General features: G+C 49.8%; 1 protein-coding gene across 1 annotated transcript in view; it reads left to right on the forward strand.

Annotated features, from left to right (window-relative positions):
- The window catches only part of LOC147303116 (uncharacterized), a 42,148-nt gene extending 18,138 nt beyond the window's left edge, over positions 1-24,010 (forward strand). Inside the window, exons 2-9 of the mRNA XM_086281203.1 lie at positions 1,755-2,336; positions 2,469-2,704; positions 4,520-4,972; positions 5,192-5,821; positions 9,848-11,752; positions 13,850-14,508; positions 18,480-19,357; positions 23,901-24,010. Coding sequence (XP_086137329.1) covers positions 1,755-2,336; positions 2,469-2,704; positions 4,520-4,972; positions 5,192-5,821; positions 9,848-11,752; positions 13,850-14,508; positions 18,480-19,357; positions 23,901-24,010 — 5,453 coding nt within the window. The remainder of the gene's footprint in view (positions 1-1,754; positions 2,337-2,468; positions 2,705-4,519; positions 4,973-5,191; positions 5,822-9,847; positions 11,753-13,849; positions 14,509-18,479; positions 19,358-23,900) is intronic.
- Positions 24,011-25,079: the final 1,069 nt, after the last annotated feature.

A 25,079-nucleotide genomic window follows, 5' to 3' on the forward strand; every position in this document is an offset into this window, starting at 1 on the left:
AGCCACCCCAACAACAACAAGTACAGCTGCCCCAACAACAACAACTGTAGCCCCAACAACAACCACAACTGCTGCTCCAACAACCACAACTGCAGCTCCAACAACAACAACTACAGCTGCCCCAAGGACAACAACAACTGCAGCCCCAACAACAACCACAACAGCTGCCCCAACAACAACAACTGTAGCCCCAACAACAACCACAACTGCTGCTCCAACAACCACAACTGCAGCTCCAACAACAACAACTACAGCTGTCCCAACAACAACCACAACAGCTGCCCCAACAACAACCACAACAACTGCAGTCCCAACAACAACTACTACAGCTGCACCGACAACAACCACAACTGCTGCGCCAACAACAACAACTGCAGCTCCAACAACAACAAGTACAGCCGCCCCAACAACAACAAGTACAGCTGCCCCAACAACAACAAGTACAGCTGCCCCAACAACAACCACAACTGCAGCGCCAACATCAACAACTACAGCTGCCCCAACAACAACCACAACAGCCGCCCCAACAACAACAAGTATAGCTGCCCCAACAACAACAAGTACAGCTGCCCCAAAAACAACCACAACTGCAGCTCCAACAACAACAACTACAGCTGCCCCAACAACAACCACAACAGCTGCCCCAACAACAACCACAACAACTGCAGTCCCAACAACAACTACTACAGCTGCACCGACAACAACCACAACTGCTGCGCCAACAACAACAACTGCAGCTCCAACAACAACAACTACAGCTGCCCCAACAACAACTACTACAGCTGGACCGACAACAACCACAACTGCTGCGCCAACAACAACAACTGCAGCTCCAACAACCACAACTGCAGCTCCAACAACAACTACAGCCACCCCAACAACAACAACTACTGCTGCCCCAACAACAACCACAACTGCTGCGCCAACAACAACAACTACAGCCACCCCAACAACAACAACTACAGCTGCCCCAACAACGACTACAGCTGCCCCAACAACAACCACAACAGCCGCCCCAACAACAACAACTACAGCTGCCCCAACAACGACTACAGCTGCCCCAACAACAACCACAACTGCTGCTCCAACAACCACAACTGCAGCTCCAACAACAACAACTACAGATGCCCCAACAACAACCACAACAGCTGCCCCAACAACAACAAGTACAGCTGCCCCAACAACAACCACAACTGCTGCGCCAACAACAACCACAACAGCCGCCCCAACAACAACAGCTACTGCTGCCCCAACAACAACGACTACAGCTGCCCCAACAACCACAACTGCCGCCCCAACAACAACCACAACAGCCGCCCCAACAACAACAAGTACAGCTGCCCCAACAACAACCACAACTGCTGCTCCAACAACAACCACTACAGCTGCCCCAACAACAACCACAACAGCTGCCCCAACAACAACCACAACAACTGCAGTCCCAACAACAACTACTACAGCTGCCCCAACAACAACCACAACTGCTGCGCCAACAACAACCACAACAGCCGCCCCAACAACAACCACAACTGCTGCGCCAACAACAACCACAACAGCCGCCCCAACAACAACCACAACTGCTACAGCTGCCCCAACAACAACAACCACAACAGCCGCCCCAACAAGAACCACAACAGCCGCCCCAACAACAACCACAACAGCCGCCCCAACAACAACAACTACAGCTGCCCCAACAACGACTACAGCTGCCCCAACAACAATAACAACTGCAGCCCCAACAACAACCACAACAGCTGCCCCAACAACAACCACTACAGCTGCCCCAACAACAACCACAACAGCCACCCCAACAACAACAAGTACAGCTGCCCCAACAACAACAACTGTAGCCCCAACAACAACCACAACTGCTGCTCCAACAACCACAACTGCAGCTCCAACAACAACAACTACAGCTGCCCCAACAACAACAACAACTGCAGCCCCAACAACAACCACAACAGCTGCCCCAACAACAACAACTGTAGCCCCAACAACAACCACAACTGCTGCTCCAACAACCACAACTGCAGCTCCAACAACAACAACTACAGCTGTCCCAACAACAACCACAACAGCTGCCCCAACAACAACCACAACAACTGCAGTCCCAACAACAACTACTACAGCTGCACCGACAACAACCACAACTGCTGCGCCAACAACAACAACTGCAGCTCCAACAACAACAAGTACAGCCGCCCCAACAACAACAAGTACAGCTGCCCCAACAACAACAAGTACAGCTGCCCCAACAACAACCACAACTGCAGCGCCAACAACAACAACTACAGCTGCCCCAACAACAACCACAACAGCCGCCCCAACAACAACAAGTACAGCTGCCCCAACAACAACAAGTACAGCTGCCCCAACAACAACCACAACTGCAGCTCCAACAACAACAACTACAGCTGCCCCAACAACAACCACAACAGCTGCCCCAACAACAACCACAACAACTGCAGTCCCAACAACAACTACTACAGCTGCACCGACAACAACCACAACTGCTGCGCCAACAACAACAACTGCAGCTCCAACAACCACAACTGCAGCTCCAACAACAACTACAGCCACCCCAACAACAACAACTACAGCTGCCCCAACAACAACCACAACTGCTGCGCCAACAACTACAGCCACCCCAACAACAACAACTACAGCTGCCCCAACAACGACTACAGCTGCCCCAACAACAACCACAACTGCTGCTCCAACAACCACAACTGCAGCTCCAACAACAACAACTACAGATGCCCCAACAACAACCACAACAGCTGCCCCAACAACAACAAGTACAGCTGCCCCAACAACAACCACAACTGCTGCGCCAACAACAACCACAAAAGCCGCCCCAACAACAACAGCTACTGCTGCCCCAACAACAACGACTACAGCTGCCCCAACAACCACAACTGCCGCCCCAACAACAACCACAACAGCCGCCCCAACAACAACAAGTACAGCTGCCCCAACAACAACCACAACTGCTGCTCCAACAACAACCACTACAGCTGCCCCAACAACAACCACAACAGCTGCCCCAACAACAACCACAACAACTGCAGTCCCAACAACAACTACTACAGCTGCCCCAACAACAACCACAACTGCTGCGCCAACAACAACCACAACAGCCGCCCCAACAACAACCACAACTGCTACAGCTGCCCCAACAACAACAACCACAACAGCCGCCCCAACAACAACCACAACTGCTGCTCCAACAACCACAACTGCAGCTCCAACAACAACTACAGCCACCCCAACAACAACAACTACAGCTGCCCCAACAACAACCACAACAGCCGCCCCAACAACAAGTACAGCTGCCCCAACAACAACAAGTACAGCTGCCCCAACGACAAGAAGTACAGCTGCCCCAACAACAACCACAACTGCTGCGCCAACAACAACCACAACAGCCGCCCCAACAACAACCACAACTGCTACAGCTGCCCCAACAACAACAACCACAACAGCCGCCCCAACAAAAACCACAACTGCTGCTCCAACAACCACAACTGCAGCTCCAACAACAATTGCAGCTCCAACAACAACAAGTACAGCTGCCCCAACAACAACTACAGCTGCCCCAACAACAACCACAACTGCTGCCCCAACAACAACCACAACTGCTGCGCCAACAACAACAACTACAGCCACCCCAACAACAACAACTACAGCTGCCCCAACAACAACTACAGCTGCCCCAACAACAACCACAACTGCTGCCCCAACAACAACCACAACTGCTGCGCCAACAACAACAACTACAGCCACCCCAACAACAACAACTACAGCTGCCCCAACAACGACTACAGCTGCCCCAACAACAACCACAACAGCCGCCCCAACAACAACAACTACAGCTGCCCCAACAACAACCACAACTGCTGCTCCAACAACCACAACTGCAGCTCCAACAACAACTACAGCCACCCCAACAACAACCACAACAGCCGCCCCAACAACAACAACTACAGCTGCCCCAACAACGACTACAGCTGCCCCACCAACAACAACAACTGCAGCCCCAACAACAACCACAACAGCTGCCCCAACAACAACCACTACAGCTGCCCCAACAACAACCACAACAGCCGCCCCAACAACAACAAGTACAGATGCCCCAACAACAACAACTGTAGCCCCAACAACAACCACAACTGCTGCTCCAACAACCACAACTGCAGCTCCAACAACAACAACTACAGCTGCCCCAACAACAACCACAACAGCTGCCCCAACAACAACCACAACAACTGCAGTCCCAACAACAACTACTACAGCTGCACCAACAACAACCACAACTGCTGCGCCAACAACAACTGCAGCTCCAACAACAACAAGTACAGCTGCCCCAACAACAACCACAACTGCTGCGCCAACAACAACAACTACAGCCACCCCAACAACAACAACTACAGCTGCCCCAACAACGACTACAGCTGCCCCAACAACAACCACAACAGCCGCCCCAACAACAACAACTACAGCTGCCCCAACAACGACTACAGCTGCCCCAACAACAACCACAACTGCTGCTCCAACAACCACAACTGCAGCTCCAACAACAACAACTACAGCTGCCCCAACAACAACCACAACTGCTGCCCCAACAACAACAAGTACATCTGCCCCAACAACAACCACAACAGCTGCCCCAACAACAACAAGTACAGCTGCCCCAACAACAACCACAACTGCAGCGCCAACATCAACAACTACAGCTGCCCCAACAACAACCACAACTACTGCGCCAACAACAACCACAACAGCCGCCCCAACAACAACAAGTACAGCTGCCCCAACAACAACTACTGCAGCCCCAACAACAAGTACAGCTGCCCCAACAACAACCACAACTGCTGCTCCAACAACCACAACTGCTGCTCCAACAACAACCACAACAGCCGCCCCAACAACAACAAGTACAGCTGCCCCAACAACAACTACTGCAGCCCCAACAACAAGTACAGCTGCCCCAACAACAACCACAACTGCTGCTCCAACAACCACAACTGCAGCTCCAACACCAACAACTACAGCTGCCCCAACAACAACCACAACAGCTGCCCGAACAACAACCACAACAACTGCAGTCCCAACAACAACTACTACAGCTGCACCGACAACAACCACAACTGCTGCGCCAACAACAACTGCAGCTCCAAAAACAACAAGTACAGCTGCCCCAACAACAACCACAACTGCTGCCCCAACAACAACCACAACTGCTGCGCCAACAACAACAACTACAGCCACCCCAACAACAACAACTACAGCTGCCCCAACAACGACTACAGCTGCCCCAACAACAACCACAACAGCCGCCCCAACAACAACAACTACAGCTGCCCCAACAACGACTACAGCTGCCCCAACAACAACCACAACTGCTGCTCCAACAACCACAACTGCAGCTCCAACAACAACAACTACAGCTGCCCCAACAACAACCACAACTGCTGCCCCAACAACAACAAGTACATCTGCCCCAACAACAACCACAACAGCTGCCCCAACAACAACAAGTACAGCTGCCCCAACAACAACCACAACTGCAGCGCCAACATCAACAACTACAGCTGCCCCAACAACAACCACAACTACTGCGCCAACAACAACCACAACAGCCGCCCCAACAACAACAAGTACAGCTGCCCCAACAACAACTACTGCAGCCCCAACAACAAGTACAGCTGCCCCAACAACAACCACAACTGCTGCTCCAACAACCACAACTGCAGCTCCAACAACAACCACAACAGCCGCCCCAACAACAACAAGTACAGCTGCCCCAACAACAACTACTGCAGCCCCAACAACAAGTACAGCTGCCCCAACAACAACCACAACTGCTGCTCCAACAACCACAACTGCAGCTCCAACAACAACAAGTACAGCTGCCCCAACAACAACCACAACAGCTGCCCCAACAACAACAAGTACAGCTGCCCCAACAACAACAAGTACAGCTGCCCCAACAGCGACTACAGCTGCCCCAACAACAACAACAACTGCAGCCCCAACAACAACAACAACTGCAGCCCCAACAACAACCACAACAGCTGCCCCAACAACAACCACTACAGCTGCCCCAACAACAACCACAACTGCTACAGCTGCCTCAACAACAACAACCACAACAGCCGCCCCAACAACAACCACAACTGCTGCTCCAACAACCACAACTGCAGCTCCAACAACAACTACAGCCACCCCAACAACAACAACTACAGCTGCCCCAACAACAACTACAGCTGCCCCAACAACAACCACAACTGCTGCCCCAACAACAACCACAACTGCTGCGCCAACAACAACAAATACAGCCACCCCAACAACAACAACTACAGCTGCCCCAACAACGACTACAGCTGCCCCAACAACAACCACAACAGCTGCCCCAACAACAACCACTACAGCTGCCCCAACAACAACCACAACAGCCACCCCAACAACAACAACTACAGCTGCCCCAACAACAACAACTGTAGCCCCAACAACAACCACAACAGCTGCAGTCCCAACAACAACTACTACAGCTGCCCCAACAACAACCACAACTGCTACAGCTGCCTCAACAACAACAACCACAACAGCCGCCCCAACAACAACCACAACTGCTACTCCAACAACCACAACTGCAGCTCCAACAACAACTACAGCCACCCCAACAACAACAACTACAGCTGCCCCAACAACAACTACAGCTGCCCCAACAACAACAACAACTGCCGCCCCAACAACAACCACAACTGCTGCGCCAACAACAACAAATACAGCCACCCCAACAACAACAACTACAGCTGCCCCAACAACGACTACAGCTGCCCCAACAACAACCACAACAGCCGCCCCAACAACAAAAACTACAGCTGCCCCAACAACGACTACAGCTGCCCCAACAACAACAACAACTGCAGCCCCAACAACAACCACAACAGGTGCCCCAACAACAACAACTACAGCTGCCCCAACAACAACCACAACAGCCACCCCAACAACAACAACTACAGCTGCCCCAACAACAACAACTGTAGCCCCAACAACAACCACAACTGCTGCTCCAACAACCACAACTGCAGCTCCAACAACAACTACAGCCACCCCAACAACAACAACTACAGCTGCCCCAACAACAACTACAGCTGCCCCAACAACAACCACAACTGCTGCCCCAACAACAACCACAACTGCTGCGCCAACAACAACAAATACAGCCACCCCAACAACAACAACTACAGCTGCCCCAACAACGACTACAGCTGCCCCAACAACAACCACAACAGCTGCCCCAACAACAACCACTACAGCTGCCCCAACAACAACCACAACAGCTGCAGTCCCAACAACAACTACTACAGCTGCCCCAACAACAACCACAACTGCTACAGCTGCCTCAACAACAACAACCACAACAGCCGCCCCAACAACAACCACAACTGCTACTCCAACAACCACAACTGCAGCTCCAACAACAACTACAGCCACCCCAACAACAACAACTACAGCTGCCCCAACAACAACTACAGCTGCCCCAACAACAACAACAACTGCCGCCCCAACAACAACCACAACTGCTGCGCCAACAACAACAAATACAGCCACCCCAACAACAACAACAACTGCAGCCCCAACAACAACCACAACAGCTGCCCCAACAACAACCACTACAGCTGCCCCAACAACAACCACAACAGCTGCAGTCCCAACAACAACTACTACAGCTGCCCCAACAACAACCACAACTGCTACAGCTGCCTCAACAACAACAACCACAACAGCCGCCCCAACAACAACCACAACTGCTACTCCAACAACCACAACTGCAGCTCCAACAACAACTACAGCCACCCCAACAACAACAACTACAGCTGCCCCAACAACAACTACAGCTGCCCCAACAACAACAACAACTGCCGCCCCAACAACAACCACAACTGCTGCGCCAACAACAACAAATACAGCCACCCCAACAACAACAACTACAGCTGCCCCAACAACGACTACAGCTGCCCCAACAACAACCACAACAGCCGCCCCAACAACAACAACTACAGCTGCCCCAACAACGACTACAGCTGCCCCAACAACAACAACAACTGCAGCCCCAACAACAACCACAACAGCTGCCCCAACAACAACAACTACAGCTGCCCCAACAACAACAACTGCAGCCCCAACAACAACCACAACAGCTGCCCCAACAACAACCACTACAGCTGCCCCAACAACAACCACAACTGCTGCGCCAACAACAACCACAACAACTGCAGTCCCAACAACAACTACTACAGCTGCCCCAACAACAACCACAACTGCTGCACCAACAACAACCACAACAGCCGCCCCAACAACAACCACAACTGCTACAGCTGCCCCAACAACAACAACCACAACAGCCGCCCCAACAACAACCACAACTGCTGCTCCAACAACCACAACTGCAGCTCCAACAACAACTACAGCCACCCCAACAACAACAACTACAGCTGCCCCAACAACAACTACAGCCGCCCCAACAACAACCACAACTGCTGCCCCAACAACAACCACAACTGCTGCGCCAACAACAACAACTACAGCCACCCCAACAACAACAACTACAGCTGCCCCAACAACGACTACAGCTGCCCTAACAACAACAAGTACAGCTGCCCCAACAACAACAAGTACAGCTGCCCCAACAACAACCACAACTGCAGCGCCAACATCAACAACTACAGCTGCACCGACAACAACCACAACTGCTGCGCCAACAACAACAACTGCAGCTCCAACAACAACAACTACAGCTGCCCCAACAACAACTACTACAGCTGGACCGACAACAACCACAACTGCTGCGCCAACAACAACAACTACAGCCACCCCAACAACAACAACTACAGCTGCCCCAACAACGACTACAGCTGCCCCAACAACAACCACAACAGCCGCCCCAACAACAACAACTACAGCTGCCCCAACAACGACTACAGCTGCCCCAACAACAACCACAACTGCTGCTCCAACAACCACAACTGCAGCTCCAACAACAACAACTACAGATGCCCCAACAACAACCACAACAGCTGCCCCAACAACAACAAGTACAGCTGCCCCAACAACAACCACAACTGCTGCGCCAACAACAACCACAAAAGCCGCCCCAACAACAACAGCTACTGCTGCCCCAACAACAACGACTACAGCTGCCCCAACAACCACAACTGCCGCCCCAACAACAACCACAACAGCCGCCCCAACAACAACAAGTACAGCTGCCCCAACAACAACGACAACTGCTGCTCCAACAACAACCACTACAGCTGCCCCAACAACAACCACAACAGCTGCCCCAACAACAACCACAACAACTGCAGTCCCAACAACAACTACTACAGCTGCCCCAACAACAACCACAACTGCTGCGCCAACAACAACCACAACAGCCGCCCCAACAACAACCAAAACTGCTACAGCTGCCCCAACAACAACAACTACAACAGCCGCCCCAACAACAACCACAACTGCTGCTCCAACAACCACAACTGCAGCTCCAACAACAACAAGTACAGCTGCCCCAACAACAACCACAACAGCCGCCCCAACAACAACAAGTACAGCTGCCCCAACAACAACAAGTACAGCTGCCCCAACGACAAGAAGTACAGCTGCCCCAACAACAACCACAACTGCTGCGCCAACAACAACCACAACAGCCGCCCCAACAACAACCACAACTGCTACAGCTGCCCCAACAACAACAACCACAACAGCCGCCCCAACAAAAACCACAACTGCTGCTCCAACAACCACAACTGCAGCTCCAACAACAATTGCAGCTCCAACAACAACAAGTAAAGCTGCCCCAACAACAACTACACCTGCCCCAACAACAACCACAACTGCTGCCCAAACAACAACCACAACTGCTGCGCCAACAACAACAACTACAGCCACCCCAACAACAACAACTACAGCTGCCCCAACAACAACTACAGCTGCCCCAACAACAACCACAACTGCTGCCCCAACAACAACCACAACTGCTGCGCCAACAACAACAACTACAGCCACCCCAACAACAACAACTACAGCTGCCCCAACAACGACTACAGCTGCCCCAACAACAACCACAACAGCCGCCCCAACAACAACAACTACAGCTGCCCCAACAACGACTACAGCTGCCCCAACAACAACCACAACTGCTGCTCCAACAACCACAACTGCAGCTCCAACAACAACTACAGCCACCCCAACAACAACCACAACAGCCGCCCCAACAACAACAACTACAGCTGCCCCAACAACGACTACAGCTGCCCCACCAACAACAACAACTGCAGCCCCAACAACAACCACAACAGCTGCCCCAACAACAACCACTACAGCTGCCCCAACAACAACCACAACAGCCGCCCCAACAACAACAAGTACAGATGCCCCAACAACAACAACTGTAGCCCCAACAACAACCACAACTGCTGCTCCAACAACCACAACTGCAGCTCCAACAACAACAACTACAGCTGCCCCAACAACAACCACAACAGCTGCCCCAACAACAACCACAACAACTGCAGTCCCAACAACAACTACTACAGCTGCACCGACAACAACCACAACTGCTGCGCCAACAACAACTGCAGCTCCAACAACAACAAGTACAGCTGCCCCAACAACAACCACAACTGCTGCCCCAACAACAACCACAACTGCTGCGCCAACAACGACTACAGCTGCCCCAACAACAACCACAACTGCTGCTCCAACAACCACAACTGCAGCTCCAACAACAACTACAGCCACCCCAACAACAACCACAACAGCCGCCCCAACAACAACAACTACAGCTGCCCCAACAACGACTACAGCTGCCCCACCAACAACAACAACTGCAGCCCCAACAACAACCACAACAGCTGCCCCAACAACAACCACTACAGCTGCCCCAACAACAACCACAACAGCCGCCCCAACAACAACAAGTACAGATGCCCCAACAACAACAACTGTAGCCCCAACAACAACCACAACTGCTGCTCCAACAACCACAACTGCAGCTCCAACAACAACAACTACAGCTGCCCCAACAACAACCACAACAGCTGCCCCAACAACAACCACAACAACTGCAGTCCCAACAACAACTACTACAGCTGCACCGAAAACAACCACAACTGCTGCGCCAACAACAACTGCAGCTCCAACAACAACAAGTACAGCTGCCCCAACAACAACCACAACTGCTGCCCCAACAACAACCACAACTGCTGCGCCAACAACAACAACTACAGCCACCCCAACAACAACAACTACAGCTGCCCCAACAACGACTACAGCTGCCCCAACAACAACCACAACAGCCGCCCCAACAACAACAACTACAGCTGCCCCAACAACGACTACAGCTGCCCCAACAACAACCACAACTGCTGCTCCAACAACCACAACTGCAGCTCCAACAACAACAACTACAGCTGCCCCAACAACAACCACAACTGCTGCCCCAACAACAACAAGTACATCTGCCCCAACAACAACCACAACAGCTGCCCCAACAACAACAAGTACAGCTGCCCCAACAACAACCACAACTGCAGCGCCAACATCAACAACTACAGCTGCCCCAACAACAACCACAACTACTGCGCCAACAACAACCACAACAGCCGCCCCAACAACAACAAGTACAGCTGCCCCAACAACAACTACTGCAGCCCCAACAACAAGTACAGCTGCCCCAACAACAACCACAACTGCTGCTCCAACAACCACAACTGCAGCTCCAACAACAACCACAACAGCCGCCCCAACAATAACAAGTACAGCTGCCCCAACAACAACTACTGCAGCCCCAACAACAAGTACAGCTGCCCCAACAACAACCACAACTGCTGCTCCAACAACCACAACTGCAGCTCCAACAACAACAAGTACAGCTGCCCCAACAACAACCACAACAGCTGCCCCAACAACAACAAGTACAGCTGCCCCAACAACAACAAGTACAGCTGCCCCAACAGCGACTACAGCTGCCCCAACAACAACCACAACAGCCGCCCCAACAACAACAACTACAGCTGCCCCAACAACGACTACAGCTGCCCCAACAACAACAACAACTGCAGCCCCAACAACAACCACAACAGCTGCCCCAACAACAACCACTACAGCTGCCCCAACAACAACCACAACTGCTAGAGCTGCCTCAACAACAACAACCACAACAGCCGCCCCAACAACAACCACAACTGCTGCTCCAACAACCACAACTGCAGCTCCAACAACAACTACAGCCACCCCAACAACAACAACTACAGCTGCCCCAACAACAACTACAGCTGCCCCAACAACAACCACAACTGCTGCCCCAACAACAACCACAACTGCTGCGCCAACAACAACAAATACAGCCACCCCAACAACAACAACTACAGCTGCCCCAACAACGACTACAGCTGCCCCAACAACAACCACAACAGCTGCCCCAACAACAACCACTACAGCTGCCCCAACAACAACCACAACAGCCACCCCAACAACAACAACTACAGCTGCCCCAACAACAACAACTGTAGCCCCAACAACAACCACAACAGCTGCAGTCCCAACAACAACTACTACAGCTGCCCCAACAACAACCACAACTGCTACAGCTGCCTCAACAACAACAACCACAACAGCCGCCCCAACAACAACCACAACTGCTACTCCAACAACCACAACTGCAGCTCCAACAACAACTACAGCCACCCCAACAACAACAACTACAGCTGCCCCAACAACAACTACAGCTGCCCCAACAACAACAACAACTGCCGCCCCAACAACAACCACAACTGCTGCGCCAACAACAACAAATACAGCCACCCCAACAACAACAACTACAGCTGCCCCAACAACGACTACAGCTGCCCCAACAACAACCACAACAGCCGCCCCAACAACAAAAACTACAGCTGCCCCAACAACGACTACAGCTGCCCCAACAACAACAACAACTGCAGCCCCAACAACAACCACAACAGCTGCCCCAACAACAACAACTACAGCTGCCCCAACAACAACCACAACAGCCACCCCAACAACAACAACTACAGCTGCCCCAACAACAACAACTGTAGCCCCAACAACAACCACAACTGCTGCTCCAACAACCACAACTGCAGCTCCAACAACAACTACAGCCACCCCAACAACAACAACTACAGCTGCCCCAACAACAACTACAGCTGCCCCAACAACAACCACAACTGCTGCGCCAACAACAACAAATACAGCCACCCCAACAACAACAACTACAGCTGCCCCAACAACGACTACAGCTGCCCCAACAACAACCACAACAGCTGCCCCAACAACAACCACTACAGCTGCCCCAACAACAACCACAACAGCCACCCCAACAACAACAACAACTGCAGCCCCAACAACAACCACAACAGCTGCCCCAACAACAACCACTACAGCTGCCCCAACAACAACCACAACAGCTGCAGTCCCAACAACAACTACTACAGCTGCCCCAACAACAACCACAACTGCTACAGCTGCCTCAACAACAACAACCACAACAGCCGCCCCAACAACAACCACAACTGCTACTCCAACAACCACAACTGCAGCTCCAACAACAACTACAGCCACCCCAACAACAACAACTACAGCTGCCCCAACAACAACTACAGCTGCCCCAACAACAACAACAACTGCCGCCCCAACAACAACCACAACTGCTGCGCCAACAACAACAAATACAGCCACCCCAACAACAACAACTACAGCTGCCCCAACAACGACTACAGCTGCCCCAACAACAACCACAACAGCCGCCCCAACAACAACAACTACAGCTGCCCCAACAACGACTACAGCTGCCCCAACAACAACAACAACTGCAGCCCCAACAACAACCACAACAGCTGCCCCAACAACAACAACTACAGCTGCCCCAACAACAACCACAACAGCCACCCCAACAACAACAACTACAGCTGCCCCAACAACAACAACTGTAGCCCCAACAACAACCACAACTGCTGCTCCAACAACCACAACTGCAGCTCCAACAACAACAACTACCGCTGCTCCAACAACAACTACTACAGCTGCACCGACAACAACCACAACTGCTGCGCCAACAACAACAACTGCTGCTCCAACAACAACCACAACAGCTGCCCCAACAACAACCACTGTAGCCCCAACGACAACCACAACTGCTGCTCCAACAACCACAACTGCAGCTCCAACAACAACAACTACAGCTGCCCCAACAACAACAACAACTGCAGCCCCAACAACAACCACAACAGCTGCCCCAACAACAACAACTACAGCTGCCCCAACAACGACTACAGCTGCCCCAACAACAACCACAACTGCTGCTCCAACAACCACAACTGCAGCTCCAACAACAACAACTACAGCTGCCCCAACAACAACCACAACAGCTGCCCCAACAACAACAAGTACAGCTGCCCCAACAACAACCACAACTGCTGCGCCAACAACAACCACAACAGCCGCCCCAACAACAAAAGCTACTGCTGCCCCAACAACAACGACTACAGCTGCCCCAACAACCACAACTGCTGCCCCAACAACAACCACAACAGCCGCCCCAACAACAACAAGTACAGCTGCCCCAACAACAACTACTGCAGCCCCAACAACAAGTACAGCTGCCCCAACAACAACCACAACTGCTGCTCCAACAACCACAACTGCAGCTCCAACAACAACAAATACAGCTGCCCCAACAACAACCACAACAGCCGCCCCAACAACAACAAGTACAGCTGCCCCAACAACAACAAGTACAGCTGCCCCAACAACGACTACAGCTGCCCCAACAACAACCACAACAGCCGCCCCAACAACAACAACTACAGCTGCCCCAACAACGACTACAGCTGCCCCAACAACAACAACAACTGCAGCCCCAACAACAACCACAACAGCTGCCCCAACAACAACCACTACAGCTGCCCCAACAACAACCACAACAGCTGCGCCAACAACAACCACAACAGTCGCACCAACAACAACAAGTACAGCTGCCCCAACAACAACAAGTACAGCTGCCCCAACAACAACAAGTACAGCTGCCCCAACAACAACCACAACTGCTGCGCCAACAACAACCACAACAGCCACCCCAACAACAACCACAACTGCTACAGCTGCCCCAACAACAACAACCACAACAGCCGCCCCAACAACAACCACAACTGCTGCTCCAACAACCACAACTGCAGCTCCAACAACAACTGCAGCTCCAACAACAACAAGTACAGCTGCCCCAACAACAACTACAGCTGCCCCAACAACAACCACAACTGCTGCCCCAACAACAACCACAACTGCTGCGCCAACAACAACAACTACAGATGCGCCAACAACAACCACAACAGCCGCCCCAACAACAACAGCTACTGCTGCCCCAACAACAACGACTACAGCTGCCCCAACAACCACAACTGCCGCCCCAACAACAACCACAACAGCCGCCCCAACAACAACAGCTACTGCTGCCCCAACAACAACGACTACAGCTGCCCCAACAACAACTACTGCAGCCCCAACAACAAGTACAGCTGCCCCAACAACAACCACAACAGCCGCCCCAACAACAACAAGTACAGCTGCCCCAACAACAACAACTACAGCTGCCCCAACAACGACTACAGCTGCCCCAACAACAACCACAACAGCCGCCCCAACAACAACAAGTACAGCTGCCCCAACAACAACAAGTACAGCTGCCCCAACAACGACTACAGCTGCCCCAACAACAACCACAACAGCCGCCCCAACAACAACAACTACAGCTGCCCCAACAACGACTACAGCTGCCCCAACAACAACAACAACTGCAGCCCCAACAACAACCACAACAGCTGCCCCAACAACAACCACAACAGCCGCCCCAACAACAACAAGTACAGCTGCCCCAACAACAACAACTGTAGCCCCAACAACAACCACAACTGCTGCTCCAACAACCACAACTGCTGCTCCAACAACAACCACAGTTGCAGCGACAACAACTACAACTGCTCCAACAACAACCACAGCTGCTCCAACAACAACCACAACTGCAGCGACAACAACTACAGCTGCTCCAACAACAACCACAGTTGCTCCAACAACAACCACAGTTGCAGCGACAACAACTACAACTGCTCCAACAACAACCACAGTTGCTCCAACAACAACCACAGTTGCAGCGACAACAACTACAACTGCTCCAACAACAACTACAGCTGCTCCAACAACAACCACAGCTCCTCCAACAACAACCACAGCTGCCGCGACAACAACTACAACTGCTCCAACAACAACCACAGCTGCTCCAACAACAACCACAGTTGCAGCGACAACAACCACAGCTGCTCCAACAACAACCACAACTGCTGCTCCAACAACAACCACAGTTCCAGCGACAACAACTACAACTGCTCCAACAACAACCACAGCTTCTCCAACAACAACCACAGTTGCAGCGACAACAACCACAGCTGCTCCAACAACAACCACAACTGCAGCGACAACAACTACAGCTGCTCCACCAACAACCACAGTTGCAGCGACAACAACCACAGCTGCCCCAACAACAACTACAGCTGCCCCAACAACAACAACAACTGCCGCCCCAACAACAACCACAACAGCCATCCCAACAACAACAACTACAGCTGCCCCAACAACAACCACAACTTTGGCCATAACTGCAGCTGTTCCAACAACAACTACATCTGTTCCAACAACAACCACAACTGTCTCCCCAACAACTACCACAATTGCACCCACAACAAACACAGCTGCTCCAACACCAACCACAGCTTCCCCAACAACAACAACACCCTCAACCACAGCTGCTCCAACAACAACTACAGTTGCAGCGACAACAACAAGAGCTGCTGAAACAACAACCACAGCTGCAGCGACAACAACCACAGCTGAAGCGACAACGACTACAGCTGCTCAAACAACAACCACTACTGTTCCCACAACAGCCACACCTGCCACGACAACAACCGCAACTGAAGCAACAACGACAGCTGTTCAAACAACAACCACAGCTGAAGCGACGACAACCACAGCTGATCCAACAACAACCACAGCTGATCCGACAACAACCACAGCTGCTCCAACAACAACTACAGCTGCTCCAACAACAACTACAGCTGCTCCAAAAACAACCACAGCTGCTCCAACAACAACTACAACTGCTCCAACAACAACCACAACTGCTGCCCAAACAACAACCACTACAGCTGCCCCAACAACAACCACCACAGCCGCCCCAACAACAACCACCACAGCCGCCCCAACAACAACAGCTACTGCTGCCCCAACAACAACCACAACAACTGCTGTACCAACAACAACTAGTACAGCTTCACCAACAACAACCACAACAACCACAACTGTTTCACCAACAACAATTACAACTACAGTGACAACCACAGCTTCTCAAACAACCACAACCACAACAGCGAGCCCAACAACAACAACTACACCTGCTCCAACAACAACCACAACTGCTGCTCCAACAACCACAACTGCAGCTCCAACAACAACAACTACAGCTGCCCCAACAACAACCACAACTGCTGCGCCAACAACTACAACGCCAGGCCCAACAACAACCACAACAGCCGCCCCAACAACAACAAGTACAGCTGCCCCAACAACAACCACAACTGCTGCTCCAACAACCACAACTGCAGCTCCAACAACAACCACAACAACCGCCCCAACAACAACAACTACAGCTGCCCCAACAACAACTACAGCTGCCCCAACAACAACAACAACCACAACTGCCCCAACAACAACAACTACAGCTGCCCCAACAACAACCACAACAGCCATCCCAACAACAACAACTACAGCTGCCCCAACAACAACCACAACTGCTGCGCCAACAACAACAACTACAGCTGCCCCAACAACAACCACAACAGCCGCCCCAACAACAACAACAACTACTGCTGCACCAACAACAACCACAACTGCTGCTCCAACAACCACAACTGCAGCTCCAACAACAACCACAACAACCGCCCCAACAACAACAACTACAGCTGCCCCAACAACAACTACAGCTGCCCCAACAACAACAACAACTGCCGCCCCAACAACAACCACAACTGCCGCCCCAACAACAACCACAACAGTTGCCCCAACAACAACAACAACTACAGCTGCACAAACAACAACCACAACTGCTGCTCCAACAACCACAACTGCAGCTCCAACAACAACCACAACAATCGCCCCAACAACAACAACAACTGTTGCCCCAACAACAACAACTACAGCTGCCCCAACAACAACCACAACAGCCATCCCAACAACAACAACTACAGCTGCCCCAACAACAACCACAACAGCCGCCCCAACAACAACAAGTACAGCTGCCCCAACAACAACCACAACTGCTGCGCCAACAACAACAACTACAGCTGTGGTGACAACAACCTCAACCACAACTACAACAGCTGCACCAACAACAACCTCAACTACCCCAACAACAAGTACAACCACTACAAAAACCTCAGCAACTACCCCAAGAACAAGCACAACTACCCCAACAACTACAACCACTACAACGACATCAGCAACTACCCCAACAACAACCACAACCACAGCCAGTACAACAACATCTACAACTACCCCTACAACAACCTCAAGTATCCCAACAACAAGTACAACCACTACAAAAACCTCAGCAACTACCCCAACAACAAGCACAACTACCCCAACAACTACAACCACTACAACGACATCAGCAACGACCCCAACAACAACCTCAACTACCCCAACAACAAGTACAACCACTACAAAAACATCAGCAACTACCCAAAGAACAAGCACAACTACCCCAACAACAACTACAACCACTACAACGACATCAGCAACTACCCCAACAACAACCACAACCACAGCAACTACAACAACATCAACAACTACCCCTACAACAACCTCAAGTATCCCAACCACAAGTACAACCACTACAAAAACCTCAGCAACTACCCCAACAACAAGCACAACTACCCCAAAAACTACAACCACTACAACGACATCAGCAACGACCCCAACAACAACCTCAACTGCCCCAACAACAAGTACAACCACTACAAAAACATCAGCAACCACCCCAACAACAACCTCAACTACCCCAACAACAAGTACAACCACCAGAACAACCTCAGCAACCACCCCAACAACAACCTCAACTACCCCAACAACAAGTACAACCACCAGAAAAACCTCAGCAACCACCAGAACAACAACCCCAACAACAACCAGAACTACTGCAAGAACCACTTCCTCTGCCATGGTGAACAACATCAGCTTCCTTACATTAGTTCTGGTTCTGATGTCACATGTACTCAGCTCATATTTGTAACATTTTTAAGTTCACATCCTGAAAATGAAGTAATAAACCAAAGTACATGTGAAGTTTTGAAATTATTAAGTAACCAGGTTGTAAAGCATATTTGAATTCTTTTTTTTTGTAGTTTTAGGGGGGGGTTCAGATCAGACATGTTTGATGTTTTCCTCCCTGAGATGTTGTTTGTATGTGTATCATCCAAGCGTGTGATCAGGGGACTAATATTAACAATATTGTGATGTCTACAATCTCAACACTGATCTTATCATTGCACTTTTCAAAACTATCATAAATAAAGTCTCTTTGGATTGATTAATGAGTGTCCCCTGACTGTTTTATGATGAGAATGGTTTCTCTTAATAATACTTTTTCTACAAACCTGTTCACAGTCACAGCGGTAAAATGTAGCAGCAGAAAAATGTGACAGAGCATGTGTGAAACAGCACTGCAACAGTCAGTGTTGTTGGCTGTTTCAGGAGGACAAAAGCAGAGAGACACTTGCATTCAAGCTGTGTCTGCACACACCTTTAACCAGGACAATATCTACCATTACTTCACCTGCACATATTTATATGAATGCTGATGTTATCTCATGTCGCTGGCTTATAAAACATCACACTTGCTTTCACTGTGATGGACAGCTTACAAGTAACAAGTTCTATTAAATTATGATGTAACTTCATATGTCTAAGACTTTAGACTGCAGTGTATATGTGGTACCAAAAGCTCAGTTGATCAAACAGTTTCTCTTCACTACAGCTTCATGCAGCTCTCAGACACAGCTGCTCCAACCGCAGCTGCTCCAACTACAGCTACTGTAACTACAACCACCTCTGCTGCAAAATGAGCTTCATCTCAGTAGCTGTGTCGCCAATGTCACATGTACCTCATTAAGATTATTAATGTTGTCCAGCTCACATCCTGTAAGTGCAGCGATTAAAAACTGAAGGACGTGAAAATGTGAAATGTTTAAATGAACTGAGTTATGTTAGTTTCAGGGACTGGGTGTGTGCAGGGAGGTGAGGACCCAAATGCAAGACTCACAACACGTGTAGATAAACTCAAAACACAGCTTTATTAACAGAAAGGCAAAGGGCGATACAAAACTACACTGGGGAGAACTAAAACTAACTCACCAGGAGGCACAGGGAAATCACAGGGAAATACGCACAAAACTGAAGGATGACGCGACACGAAACAGAGGGAGATTATCACATAAATACACAGAAGGTAATAAGGGACATGGGAATACACAGGGAGCACAGATGAGGACAATTACGCATAAAAAGACAGGGAGGACACAGAACTGAAAATACTCAGAGATATATGAACACAGGTACACAGAGGAAGATAAGGAGCAAAGACATGGGGATATCTAACAACCAAAAGCCAAACATGACAACCTCGGGACCAGGACTAAACTAACAAGGTGGACTCAAATCATAATACAAAATGACAAAACACAAGAAACTGAGACCGCTGGGTCATAAGACCCAGGATTGTGACAGTAAGTGTGTGATCCTGACTGAGAGATCGATAGACAAGTTCATTCAGGTACATTTGACCTTCATCTGCGATGTCTTCTTGAGAAGATATGAACAAAAGTTCCCTTATAAATGTTTAATGTTATTTGGTTAGGAGTGGCATTAATGTGGCAGACCCTTACTCTGAATGGAGCTAGAAAGGTAGGCAGATGGTGGAGTAGCTTCAGGGAACTGAGCCAGTATGTTCCAGGTTAGAGTGCATACATATACTGCCAGTCTGGGTGTGTCTCCCCAACCAACTAGAGGTGGATGACATAGCTTGACAGGGAGGGGTCCAGATAAGAGGCACAACCCAGACTGGTTTTTCCAAATACAGGTGCAGTGGTTTCATTCAGACCAGAAGCTGCATGTTCTTAAACTCAGGTACACATATAGCTCTTAATGCAGGCCAGTAAACTTGAAATATAAAGTCACCCCCTTTGTGGCTGATAAATCCGTTTTTCTTTCTTTGGATTCACTTCAATTATTTTTTTGTTCAGCTGTCACACAGTTATCAATCAATCAATCAATCTTTATTTATAAAGCACTTTTCATACAAAAAAAAATGTAGCACAAAGTGCTTTACATAGTTAAAAGCAGCCCACCCCACCCTCCAACTCACTCCCCACACTCTCATTAACATAAATGATGTGAATACACACATATCCCCCCCCCCCCACACACACACACACACACGCGCACACTTAAAGAGTAAAAATTGGGCTGGGCTCGCATGAGCCAAGTGAGGAAACACTATAACAGGGAGCCGTCTGCACCGGGAGTTATGTAACGTCTCAACATGAAGGTTAGCATAGCTGTGCTGCTCCTCACATATAACGGCCCAACTCACTTTTCTCTGCTGTTTTTTTTCCAATAAGTGTGTGGATGTATTTCTCACTCCTCAGTAAACTGGGATGCATCGTACTTATTTTCACATTATTTAATGTGAATGAAAGGATTCCAGCCATTCTTAGATTCTGTTTTCCTTTCTTTTTTGTTTTCATGCAGAGGAACTCAGAGTATGACTTGGCAGATATACTGTATTGTAAATGTGATGTATTATACATACATACTTCTAGAGAGAAACTCCCAAACTAGCAGGTGTGTCATTTCCTCTATTGTGCTCTCCTTTGTTAACTGTCAGTCCCTACAATGTGAGTGGAAATGCATCAAATGTTTGCCTTTATTCAACAGTCAGCTTTGCTCTCTGGAACCAGCCTGGGTTGATTTCATTATGAAGTCATCAGATAGGATGGTTTCATAAGGAAGGATTATGTAACCATGCAGAAATCAGCCAGATTTTTAAAAAGACACTCTTTTCTGAGTAAATAGATGCATTTTAATGTGGATACAGAGAAACATGTTCAACTCAGTGTCTTGTATGCAGTGTCTTACCGCTCCTCAGTCACATGACAGCCTGTCGTTGGCTCTGATGTGCAGTACAAACACACAGGCATTGCTCTGTATCATTGTTGTGCTGGTCTTCACATTCTGTGCTCCAGACAGCTCACTGTTCTCACACAAACCTTCAATATGCAGCAGGAGAGTAATCCTTTCACTCTGACCACAGTCAAAGGACATTTTGGTTTTCCCAGCTTTAAAACGAAACCTGAGTCCTCATCCATATCAGATCATAACTCATTTGAGAGCCTGCATAAATGATATCTGTCTCATTTAATCCTGACTCTCTTTGACATGATGAGCTCTGAAACCTGACGGAAACTCTTCCAATAAGCCATTCCTCTGCAGATGATCTGTCAGCTGTTTGACAACTTCTCCTTCAAGGATTTGATTTCCGTTTCCATTTCCTTGATTTGAAAGGAAGGTTGGAGATGGCTCTTTACCTTCTGCCATCTTGAAGGCCTCTGGTACATTAATGATAAATACAGGCAGTATAACAGTGTTTCCTGAAAACCCTCTCCTGTCTGATCATTTCCTGATAACATTTACATTTATAATAATTGATTACACAGCAGTGGAGAGTAGACTTGATCACAGTAGATGTCTTTCTGAAAGCGCTGTAACTAAGTTTAAGAATATAATCCACCCACTGTTATCATCTCCAATGCCCTGTGCCAACCACAGAGCAGAGCAGCTACCTGAACGCTACTCCAACAGAGGTCGATCATCTTGTTAATAATTTTACTTCTTAATCTACTCATAGTCATCTCCAACACGTTCTCACTCCCAAAGCGTAACATTTTACGCTAGCTGGCAAATCGTCTGTATATTACACTTCCAGGCACCCGACACGTCCCTATATGATGAGATCAGAAAAATGAGGAAACATGAGAACCGTTTGGAATGAATCTACACGTGTATATTTGTTTTACTTAAATCGCTTTGGAAACACTATTTAACATTATTAAAGTGCTGGTTGAGGTTAGGGATAAGGTTATGGTTAGGGCTGGAATATTGTTTCCAGTTCAGTGTTTTGTGCTTCAGTGTTTTAGTCCACCAGCGTTTTTGTTTGTCTTTTGGTGAGTTTAGTTAGTAAGAGGTTTTCCAGCATTAAAGCTGCGCTTTAAGTTGAATTTCTGTGTCTGAGTCCTGCATTTTGGATCCACCACTCCTGCTTGCCCGCCTGCCACACAGCCAACCATGACAGAACGACGCAACCATCAAATGGATCCTGTGGACTCACAGTCTCAGTATCTCGCGCAGTTGTGGAATTACTGCCGGGAGGTAATCCACGCTGAGGACACCCCCAAGAGACTCCTTCAGGTGGTCTTTTTCGACAACTTTTTGTCTTCCACCCTCTGCACAGCTGGTTTTTTGGACATTAACGGATTAAAACAATTAATAACAGCTCTGAGAGCCAGGATTTGCTTCGAACTGTTTGGCATGGGCGGTCCAGGCAAGGTAGAGTCAGCTACCCTCCTGGAAGCCCTCGCTGCCTGGTATTCTCAGCATCAGCATCTGTTCACATCAAGCTTTATCACTAAATCATTCCATCCTCCCTTAAGAGAGGGACTGCATCCTCGTTGCCTTCACCCCAGTACACCAGTGTCACCTGTGTCTCCAGCAGCTCAGCTCCCAGTGTCGCCTGCTCAGCAGCCACTCTCAGCCCAGTTAGCTCCCCCGCAGCCACTCTCAGCCCAGTTAGCTCCCCCGCAGCCACTCTCAGCCCAGTTAGCTCCCCCGCAGCCACTCTCAGCCCAGTTAGCTCCCCCGCAGCCACTCTCAGCCCAGTTAGCTCCCCCGCAGCCACTCTCAGCCCAGTCTCCAGTGCCACCCTCAGCTCAGTCTCCAGTGCCGCCTGTAGCGCAGGCCCCAGTAGCTCCAGTGCCGCCTGTAGCGCAGGCCCCAGTAGCTCCAGTGCCGCCTGTAGCGCAGGCCCCAGTAGCTCCAGTGCCGCCTGTAGCGCAGGCCCCAGTAGCTCCAGTGCCGCCTGTAGCGCAGGCCCCAGTAGCTCTGGCTCCAGCATTACCGGTTCCACTCGTTCACTCCATGCAGGGAGAAAGCCTAAGTCCTACTCAAGGTGCTTTTCATGGTTCAGCCGCCATTGGCACTGTTTGCCGCTCCAGGGCTTCCCCAGAGGCTAGGTCCCAGTCCTCAGCTGATGCTGGACCCCTGGAATACATGGCTGGAACAAGTATTACCGTGGGAGCGTCATTCTACTGGATTTCATGCATAACCCGGCGTGTAGCATAAGAATGCAAACGGTCACTTTTCGCTTTCCTTAGGAACGCCGCGGGACGTGACAAATCAGTATATTATGCCTCGGGAGTGCGAACGGGCTGTAATCCCACAGATGTAACATTATCTACAGCTACTTTCAGTTACATTGATATTCATTTAGAGTCTTTTTCTCCAACTGATCTTTCTGAGTTAACTTCAATAACTACTTCCTCCAAACCATCAACGTGTCTTTTAGACCCCATTCCTACAATACTGCTCAAGACTTACGCTGCTGGGGGATTGTAAGACTACGAACATGAAATTATCCCTTTTTTATTTTCATTAATTGTTTTTTTTATGTACAAACATTTATGTACAAACAAAGACTAATTGTCTTTTGCCATGTGACAAATATGGCACTTTACTGGAAAGCTTTCTTTTTTAAATCATAGAACCAGCCAGTCCTAAGACATTTTTTGATATCTCTATCTGAAACTACAAATCCTGGTTAATTTCACGCATTC

Source organism: Aulonocara sp. 'chitande type north' Nkhata Bay, linkage group LG22, assembly GCF_057382095.1.
Source record: "Aulonocara sp. 'chitande type north' Nkhata Bay isolate Kocher_YH1m ecotype deep benthic linkage group LG22, A_spYH_male_GT1.1, whole genome shotgun sequence".
Classification (NCBI taxonomy): domain Eukaryota; kingdom Metazoa; phylum Chordata; class Actinopteri; order Cichliformes; family Cichlidae; genus Aulonocara; species Aulonocara sp. 'chitande type north' Nkhata Bay.